The sequence below is a fragment of the Vitis riparia genome, chromosome 2 (genome assembly GCF_004353265.1).
Source record: "Vitis riparia cultivar Riparia Gloire de Montpellier isolate 1030 chromosome 2, EGFV_Vit.rip_1.0, whole genome shotgun sequence".
In the NCBI taxonomy this organism is placed as follows: Eukaryota; Viridiplantae; Streptophyta; class Magnoliopsida; order Vitales; family Vitaceae; genus Vitis; species Vitis riparia.
Window position 1 is genome coordinate 14,833,098 of NC_048432.1, and position 10,655 is coordinate 14,843,752.

The 10,655-nt window shown below is 37.3% G+C and overlaps 1 protein-coding gene across 2 annotated transcripts in view; it reads left to right on the plus strand.

The window, feature by feature from the left end:
* Positions 1–10,655, plus strand: part of LOC117929727 (FAM10 family protein At4g22670) — a 17,644-nt gene extending 6,989 nt beyond the window's left edge. The window contains exons 11-12 of one of the 2 annotated variants that reach the window (XR_004653805.1): positions 10,175–10,358; positions 10,444–10,655. Coding sequence is in view for 1 of the 2 variants with exons in the window: in XM_034850117.1 (XP_034706008.1) it covers positions 10,175–10,272 (98 nt within the window). In the remaining variant the exon portion in view is untranslated. Of the gene's footprint in view, positions 1–10,174 lie in introns of both variants that reach the window. The other variant, XM_034850117.1, reaches the window with a different exon arrangement.

The window sequence follows — 10,655 nt, forward strand, 5'->3', positions numbered from 1 at the left end:
CAAGGAGTGGGAGAGAGGATCACAGTTGGCTGTGACTCAAGAAGCTAGAGAGGAAAGGGAGAATGGATGGGAGGATTGCAATCTGGCCAAATTTAGCCAGTTTTTGGGCTTCTCGACAGAAGGGTTGGAGAAGGAGATCTTGAATTTCCTGGCAAAAATTAGAAAAAGAAGAGAAAGATATACAGTAGAGGTGTTTTAGAGAAGACAAAATTTGAAAGGGAGTTGAAAAGGCTGGAATGCTCAATAAATTATGAGGGAGGGAGCAAGCAGAGTAGTCCTTCACAGGACAGAGGGTGTCAAATTGTAGAAGTAAATGAAGCTTAAAATTATGTGTTGGAATGTGAGGGGAGCTAATGATAGCTCTAAAAGGAAATTAATTAAAGCCGTTGTGAAAAGTCAGAAAGTAGATTTATTCTGTTTACAGGAAACGAAAATTCAATTGATGACTGAGTGGGTGGTTAGAAGTATAGGAGTGGGGAGATTCTTGGATTGGAGGGCTTTGGATGCGTGTGGTTCGGCAGGAGGCATTCTGGTCTGTGGGATAAAAGGCTGCTGGAGCTGTTGGAGTGGAGGAGGGACAATTCTCTATCTCTTGTCGTTTTAGGAAGGTGGATGATGGAGTTGTCTGGGTGTTCACGGGGGTGTATGGTCCCTTTACCAAAATGAAAGGGACTGTATGTGGGATGAGTTAGGGCTATTAGAGGATTATGGGAAGAACCCTGGTGTGTAGGGGGGACTTTAACGTTATTCTTTCTCAAAATGAGAGGAATAGACAAGGGAGAATTTCTGCAGCAATGAGGAAATTTGCTCAGGTTATAGATGAGCTAGGGCTGATCGATCTCCCGATGCAAGGAGGAGATTATACGTGGAGTGGGGGCCTAATAATCTGTATTGGGCCAGGTTGGATAGATTCTTGGTTTCTTCTAGTTGGCTAGATCAATTCAGTAGCGTGACTCAAAAAAGGTTGTCTAGGCCTGTGTCGGACCATTTTCCGGTGGTGCTGGAGGGTGGAACTGTGAGAAGAGGGCCTTCTCCGTTCAGATTCGAGAACATGTGGCTTAATGTTGAAGGGTTTCAAGAGTTAATCCATAGCTGGTGGCAGGGAGTGGAGTGAGAGGCAGTGCCAGTTATAGGCTGGCTACAAAAATGAAGGCAGTGAAGCAAAAGCTTAAAGTGTGGAATAGGGAAGTGTTTGGGAGATTGGAAGATAATAAAGCTGCTGCCCTTCAATTAGTGGATCATTGGGACAAGGTGGAATGTGAGAGAAGACTATCAGAGGAGGAAACAATATCAAAAAAGGAAGCAAAGGACAGTTTTGCTAAGTGGGTCTCATTGGAGGAAACTCACTGGAGGCAGCATTCCAGAGAATTATGGCTAAGGGAAGGGGACAAAAATACAGGCTACTTCCATCGTATGGTGGCTGCCCATCGTAGATTCAATCATATGGACAGAATTAAGATAAATGGGGTATGGATGACTGAGGAGAAGGATGTGAGAGAAGGGGTTGTGAATGCTTTCCAACATTTACTTATGGAAAACTCAGATTGGAAGGCGGATATTGAATGCTTCAGTTAGAGCATCTAAATCAGCAAGAGGCAGAGAACTTGGAGTACCCCTTCTCAGAGGTGGAAATCCATAGTGCCCTGTTGGAGATGAATGGGGACAAAGCCCCGGGACCGGACGGCTTTACTATGGCTTTTTGGCAAAGATGCTGGGGCCTGGTTAAAGAGGAGGTGCTGGAATTTTTCAAAGAGTTCTATGAGCAAGGGGCCTTCATCAAGAGCATCAACATTCGTTTCTGGTTTTGATTCCCAAGAAGGGGGGGCAGAGGATCTTGCGGATTTTAGGCCAATCAGTCTCTTGGGGGGGCTGTACAAACTCTTGGCCAAGGTGTTAGCCAATAGACTCAAAAAAGTGATAGGGAGAGTGGTATCAACTGATCAGAATGCTTTTGTAATGGGGAGGCAGATCCTTGATGCCTCCTTAATTGCAAATGAAGTAATTGATGCATGGCAAAAAAGGGGAGAGAGAGGTCTTATCTGTAAGCTGGACATAGAGAAAGCCTACGACAGTTTAAATTGGCAATTTTTGATGAAAGTCATGAGAAAGATGGGGTTCGGTCCAAAGTGGATGGTTGGATGTGGAGTTGCATATCCACAGCCAAGTTTCGGTGTTGGTGAATGGTGTGTCGGCTGGGTTCTTTCCTAGTTCTAAGGGGTTGAGGCAAGGAGATCCCTTTCCCCTTACCTTTTGTGATGGGGATGGAGGTGTTGAGCAATCTGATTAGGAGGGCTGTTGAAGGGGGGTTTTTGTCGGGATGTAGGATCCAAGGAGGAGGGCAGCCTGTGCATGTTTCCCATCTACTTTTTGCGGATGATACTATAGTTTTTTGTGAAGCCAAGAAGGAGTGCCTAACTTATTTGGGTTGGATTCTATTTTGGTTTGAAGCCGCCTCAGGATTAAGGATAAATCTGGATAAAAGTGAAATATTCCCGGTTGGAGAGGTGGAAGAGATGGAGGAGATGGCTGCGGAATTGGGCTGCAAGGTGGGCTCTTTGCCTTCGGTGTATCTAGGGTTGCCTTTGGGGCTCCTAACAAGAGCGTTGCCGTGTGGGATGGGGTGGAAGAGAAGATGAGAAGAAGACTTGCGCATTGGAAGCGTCAATATATCTCCAAAGGCGGGAGACTTATTCTTATTAAGAGCACAATGGCTAGTATACCATTGTATCAAATGTCTCTTTTCCGTATGCCAAAGTCGGTTGCGAGAAGGCTTGAAAAAGTGCAAAGGGATTTTCTTTGGGGAGGAGGAAACTTGGAAAGGAAAGTGCACCTTGTTAAGTGGGAGGTTGTGTGTACGGAGAAGGAAAAGGGGGGCTTGGTTTAAGGAAGCTAACCCCGCTAAACAAGGCTTTGTTGGGAAAATGGATTTGGAGGTTTGCTTGTGAAAAGGAAAATCTGTGGAAGCAAGTGCTTTTGGCGAAATACGGGCAAGAGGGTCTTGGTGGGTGACCAAAAAGGCTAATGGGGCGTTTGGAGTAGGGGTTTGGAAGGAAATTATGAAGGAAAAAGATTGGTGTTGGGAAAACATGGCGTTTAATATGGGGAATGGTTCCAAAATCAGCTTTTGGAATGACTCTTGGTGCGGTTGTACAGTGCTGTCCCAAAGGTTTCCTCACCTTTATGAGATGGCTGCTAATAGGAATGCACAGTAGCAGATTTGTGGACCAGAATGTGGGCCATGGTGATTGGGATTTAAGATTTGTGAGGGGTTTCAATGATTGGGAGCTGGAAATGGTAGGTAATATGCTCCATTTTTTGAGGGGGTTCAAGCCTACTTTAGAAGAGGATGCTGTTTTTTGGAAAGGGGGAGAAACGGACAGTTTAAAGTAAAAGAAGCATACAACTTGGTGGTAAATACCGTGGCTAATAATTTCCCGAAGAACAACATTTGGGTGGATAAAGTCCCAACAAAAATTCTGTTTTTTGCTTGGGAAGCTACTTGGGGTAAGGTGCTTACGCTTGATAGGCTTCAGAAAAGAGGGTGGCACCTCCCTAATCGGTGCTTCTTGTGTGGTTGCGAAGAGGAGACTGTAAATCACATCCTCATACATTGTATAGTGGCAAAAGTCCTATGGGATATGATATGTGCTTTGGTTGGTGTTCAGTGGGTCTTTCCAGAAACTGTAAAGGAGGTCTTGTTAAGCTGGAGGGGCCCTTTTGTAGGGAAAAAAAGGAAAAAGATATGGAAGTCTATACCGTTGTACATTTTTTGGACCCTTTGGAAGGAAAGAAATAGGCTTGCTTTTAGGGGAGGGATGATAGATATTCAGAAACTTAAAAATTCTTTTGTCTGTAATTTATGGTGTTGGGCGAGAATGTATAGTGGAGAGAGGTCGATGTCTCTTATAGGCTCGTTGGAGTGGATAGCCTCCAATTAAGGGATGGTGGGTTTTCTGTTGTTTTTTGGTGGAGAGGCTTAGCTAATTTGTATACCCCCTGTATACGTGTGGCTTTTTGGTCTCTTATCAATATATTCTGTGCTTACTTATCAAAAAAAAAAAGTCTTATTGGGGGAAGCTGTTCTTATTGCCACATACATGATAAATAGAATTCCCTCACGAGTGTTAGACAACAAAAGCCCCGTAGAGATACTTAAGAGTTTCTATCCACAATTCAGAACCTCAAATGGGCTCACTCCTAGGGTATTTGGGTGCATTGCATTTGTTCATGTCCACAACCAACATAGAGATAAGCTAGAGACCCTCGAGCTATAAAATGTGTCTTATTTGGTTACTCATCCACTCAAAAAGAATACAAGTGTTACAATCCCTCAGCCAGAAAATTTTACATCTCTGCAGATGTCACATTCACAGAAAATAAACCTTTTTTTTTCCCAAGTCCTCTCTTCAGGGGGATATTTCAATGATGGAAGATAGTCCTTATGAGTCCTTTGAACCATTTGACCTTCCTCATGTCTCAACCCATGGTGATGAAGAACCTGAGCCACCCAATTTTACCACTGAACCCATGTCATCCCTTGTTCCAGCCAGTGTCATTCGCAATTTTCCATAGGTTCCTAAGGTGTGTTCAAGGGAAAAGGCCATTCCAGAACAAAAGCAGGTCCAAGAATCCAACTCAGACCCTAAGAATGAAATCACGGTAAGATCAAACCCACCTTTACATACACAACTTGGTGAAACTTCCACTGATTCAACAGACAACCTTGACTTAGACCTTCCTATTGCTGTTAGAAAAGGCACCAGAGAATGCACTAACCGACCACTCTATCCACTATCACACTATGTGTCTCTTAAGCACCTATCACTAGCCTACAAAAATTTTATTGTGAGTCTAAACACTACTATCATCCCTAACACTATTTCTGAGGCATTGAAAAAAAGGGAATGGAAGGATGCTATGAGAGAGGAGATGAGTGCATTAGAAAAAAATAAAACATGGGAGATTGTTGAAAGACCAAAAGGGAAAAACATTGATGATTGCAAGTGGATTTTCACTCTGAAATATAAGGCTGATGGATCTCTTGAGAGACATAAAGCAAGATTGATAGTCAAAGGGTACACTCAAACTTATGGAGTTGATTATTAGGAGACTTTTGCTCCAATTGCAAAAATGAATACTGTAAAAATCCTGCTGTCACTGGCTGCCCACTACAATTGGCAACTACTATAGTATGATGTTAAAAATGCATTTCTTCATGGTGATTTAGATGAAGAGATTTATATGAACATCCCACTGGGATTTGAGGGAAACACAGGTAACAAGGTGTGTAAGATGAAAAAGGCCCTTTATGGGCTAAAACAATCTCCTAGGGCTTGGTTTGGGAGATTTGCAAAAGTCATGAAAGAATTTGGGTACAAACAAAGCCAAGGTGATCACACTCTCTTCATTAAGCACTCGGCTTCAGGGGGAGTAACTGCTCTTCTAATCTATGTTGACGACATCATAGTGATTGGAAATGATGAGAGAGAAAAGCATGAATTGAAGCAGAGATTAGCAACAAAGTTTGAGATAAAGGAACTAAGGAAACTGAAGTACTTTCTCGGTATTGAGGTGACATATTCCACACAAGGGATTTTCATCTCTCAACAAAAGTATGTGACTGATTTATTGGCAGAAACAGGGAAGATTGGGTGTAAACCAGTCTCTACCCCAATGGATCCAAACCACAAGTTGGGAGAAGCTAAAGAAGAACCAATGGTGGATAAAAGAATGTACCAGAGGCTGGTTGGTAAGCTCATATACTTTGCTCATGCTCGACCAGGCATCGCCTACTTGGTGAGCGTGATTAGTCAATTCATGCATGATCCAAGAGAACCTCATCTTCAAGCTGCTTACAGGGTGCTGCATTACTTGAAAGGCAACCCCGGGAAAGGAATTTTGTTTAAGAAGAACAATACTCTTGCTCTAGAAGCATACACTGATGCTGAGTATGCAGGTTCCATAGTGGATCAAAGATCAACTACAGGGTATTGTACTTTTCTTGGAGGTAATCTGGTAACATGGAGAAGTAAAAAGCAGAATGTGGTAGCAAGGTTGTCTGCAGAATCAGAGTTTAGGGCCATTGCTCAAGGGTTGTGTGAACTACTTTGGTTGAAGATTATCCTAGATGATTTGAGAATCAAGTGGGATGGTCCTATGAAGCTCTATTGTGACAACAAGTCAGCTATCAATATTGCTCATAACACTATACAACACGATAGAACAAAACATATTGAGATTGATAGGCATTTCATCAAAGAAAAATTGGAAGAAGGAGTAGTGTGTATGTCCTATGTTCCATCATAACATTAATTAACTGATATCCTAACAAAAGGGTTGAACAGTTCAATGTTTCACGATCTTGTATTCAAGCTAGGAATGGAAGACATCTATTCCTCAGCTTGAGGGGGAGTGTTGAGCTGTAAATAAAATAGGAGAATTATTTTCCTATTATGTTAGTTTTCTATTTCTGTAAATAGATAGTTTTGTCAGTTTCCTATTATGTCTCTTGTTTCCTATTTCTTCTCTTGTAATCTCCTATATAAATTGTGTGTATAATCAATCTAATAAATAGAATTTATTATTTTTCATCCCATATTTCGGGTCAAGTATTGTAAACTTTAGTGTGGAGTTATAAGTGTTTAAAGTTTTAAGTATTGAATCTTTCAAATTTTCTATGTTGAATTTGATTTAAATGTTTGATAAAATAAAAAGAATTTAAATATGAAAACTTTTTATTTTGCATATTTGTCCTTGGAATTATGAATGACTTAAAAAAAATATTAAATCATAAACTTGCATAGAATCCATTTAAAATAACCTGTTTTAATATTGTGTTATTTTAATACAATATTAAGTCACTTCATACAAGATCCCCTATCTAACTATTTAAAACTTATGTATTTATTTATCTTTAAAAACAAGAGCAGTTATTAATCAAAAATTCTTGTTTCAACAAATAAAAAATAAATCCAATTTAAAAATTGAAAATATATTGATAAGTCATCAAAACATTTATTCTTTATATTAAAAAAGAAAAAAATTTAAAAAACTAAATCCGGTTAGAAAAATTTAAAGTATATTAATGTCATCAAATTTTTTATTTTTTATATTAGAAAAGAAAAAAATCATAAAAAATTAATCAATTAAGCTTATTACAAGGATTTAGCATTTGAAATAAGTTGAAAGATAAAACAATAATCTAAAAATTGTAAATCCTTATAAATTTCTTGCCATGTTTAACTTTTAGTGGAGTTAAGGTTCATTTACTTGAGGATGAAAATATCGAAAGCTCAGAATATATGTGGTTGGATTTTATTGAAAATTTGGGAAATATCGGACATAAATTTAGAAAAAAAGAATTGATGGGATGGAAATTGATCAAAAGTCATAAAAATATTGGAAAAAACTCCAAGAAATGATTAAATAAGCAATAATACACATAGTAAAGCTATATATATATATCACATTTAATATTAAAATGATGATTTATCTAGTCTTAATGTATTTAAAAATATAAAATAAATGATGTGCATATGTTTTTTTTTTTGTTTAAAAATATTTATAATTTTATTTAAAAGTTTATACTTCTGTTGTATTTAATTATTATGTAATAGATATTAAAAAAACTCATTAAGAAAATTATCATGCAGCTTAATGGAATTTGAAAATAAGACAATTAAATATTTTTATAAAGATAATGAAAATTTATTTACTTATGTAAGTTTTATTTTAATATTTTGTGTTCTACATAAGTTTTAAGGTAGATACTAGTATAAATATTTTATGTGCATAACAATTCATAGATAAAAGGGAGCCTGGCCCTCAACTTGGCTGGCCATGAAACCAGGTAAGCAGGTATTTTGGGCCAAAACTTTAATCCATGCATTTGCTTAATAGATTAAGTTTTTTAACAAAAATTGAATGTTAAGCGATCAAAATTGGCTTACCCACAAAAATTCACTTTTTAGTAATTAGCCCTTTTATCAGACACATTTTTAGCTTTTAAAAGTGTAGTTTTATAGATCACCCACATAGAATTGAGGGACTATACTTATGTTAAATCTTGTTCTTGTTCTTCTGCCTGCTCCCTTAAAGTATTGGGGTGTTGGTGGGGTGACTGAGATTCCCAAATAATATTTAAAGAAGATGAAATCTAGACCATCTTTAATTCCTAAATTACATTTAAAGAAGATGAAATCTAGACTATCTTTATAGGCAAACATTGAATGTTAGTGTTTTCCATTCTCTTTCAAATGATGCCGGGCATGTTGTGGTAAGAGTTCTATAGACAATCTACTTTTTGTATGACACATTTTGAGTGTGTGCACACATACCTATTGGATTTTGTTATTTTTCTCTTTCTTTCCCCTAGTAAGATAATGAAGCATTGCTAGATGTAGTTTATATGCCAACACCTTCTTCCATGAAGTTCATGGTTCCTCTCTAAAATCTTTTCAAGGACTATTATCTGAAACCGACACGTTGATTTTAAAGTTCCCCTTTCCTTTTTTAACGGTTTTATAAAATCTCTACCATGATTTTTAGGCAATCTTAAACTCCCATAAGGTTTTTGGTGACTAATTTTTATTATTAGGGCTGAAAATTGAGCTTCATTAAAAGTGAGCACCAACATTTAGGATAATCACTGTTCTGGGTGAAAGTAAGAAGCATTTTGTTTCTCCATGGCCAGTATACCATTTAAACCAAAAGGTCCCAGAAGTGGCATGTGATTGAGTGGCCCACCTGATTTAATTTTTTTAATTTTTTATTGGCTTTTGCTGAATTGTTTATATATCTACTTGCACCCTTAATATATTATGTTGTGTTTAATTATTCTGTTGCTTTTCAACCTTAAAAAATAATAATCTTTGTTATTTCTGTTTTATGCTTGTCATAGACTTTGGTTGCTTGTTATCATCCTCATAATCTTGGCTTACTTTAAATTATCTCTTTCTGTAATGTTTTTATTTTGAGTTTATGATCATCTTACATAATGAGAACTTTTGTCTTATGTAGGTTAATCTTTTTCATTTTTGGGGAAATTCTCACATAAATTACAACCTTCATTGAAGTTTCCTCATCATAGGCATAGTTGTCTTTTGGAGTTGAAAGTTAGAATGTCTGTTCTAGGTTGTCCTAACTAGCTACACCTTTATCTTATGGTAGTTTATGTTACTTGCATGTTCATTGCATCCTTACATGCTCATTCCTGTATCATAGAGGTAGAAACCAAGCCATCCATCAAATGACATATCTAGGAACTTGAAAGAGATGTTTTCCGGAACATATAATTAGTGTACCCCTATTTTATTCTCCAACTTTATTCTTTCTGTGCAACATGATCATATGTGGAAATTACAATAGCTTTTGATAAGTTACTTTTGTTGCTTCCTTATTGATGAGTATACTTACATGGACATTGTATCATAGTTGTATAATCTAAAGAGTGATCTGAGCTAGAGGTTGGACATTGCCACATTTACATGTGGAAAATGACATTTGAGTGATTATAGGTGTTCTGAATTCCCCAAATCTTGCATCATGGTAGCTTGATTTGGAAGTTAGAATGGTGCAGTGAACAAGTAAAGAATTGCAAACTGGCTTTTCCATATGACTCGTTGAATCATTAGTCCTGGTTTGAGGATTTGTGAAGCATACCAATCCTTGTGTTCAAGCATGCTCATTGCGATAGGGGTTCAAGGATAGAGAAATGAATGGGTTTGATTGTGCTCTTTATTGGACATGTGATGGTTGAATTTTTTATACTCCTTTTAACCTTTTCTTTGATAAGTTATCAGGCTTCTGACAATCTCTTAAGTTATGTTTAGTTCCTAGAAAGTACAAAGGAAATTAAAAAAAATGTTACGGAAAATGATTTTCTCATGTTTGGTTGTACCATGGAAAATACCAAAAAAAATTAAATATAATTAAAATTAGTTAGAAACTTATGCATTTTCAAATAATTTAATCTTTATACTGATGAGTTAACATAAATGAAATGATTTTGAAGTAACACATAAAAATAATTTATTGAGTTTAAATCTATTTTTTATTTTCCTTCACTTTTTCATTCCTTCATACTTTTCCTCTCTATTTTCTTTCCCTTGCATGTTCCTTCAAATTTTCCGGGAATTGAACACAGGCTTACTTTTCTTGGCTGCTGATTTTGCAGTGATGAAGAATCCTGCCAATCTTGCAAAGCATCAAGGAAACCCCAAGGTGGCTCCAGTAATTGCAAAGATGATGGCAAAATTTGCTGGGCCAAAGTAGACAGTTTTAACATCCCCATCACATTTGAGGGAGTTCACATTGTTCAGTTTATCATGCTTTACATGATTGGCTATCTTATGTACTTGGTATAGCTCTCATGATAACATGTGTACCTAGATTGTCTGGTCATTTGCTTTTCAGTAATTGGCATAGACTGATGTTTGTTTACAGTTTTTCATCTTATAGAGTGAAAGGATTTATTTTGGCTGAGGAACTTTTCTGGCTTTAAATATATGGCTAAGGCTTTTCCATTGATGTTTCAAGATTGGAATTAAACGGATTTCTCTATGGTACCATGGAGAAGAGTGGCACTCAATCAAAAATGTTCTTGTGGTTAAAATAAGTTTCATTTCTTTGTACTATGCAATGGTCGCATTTCGTTA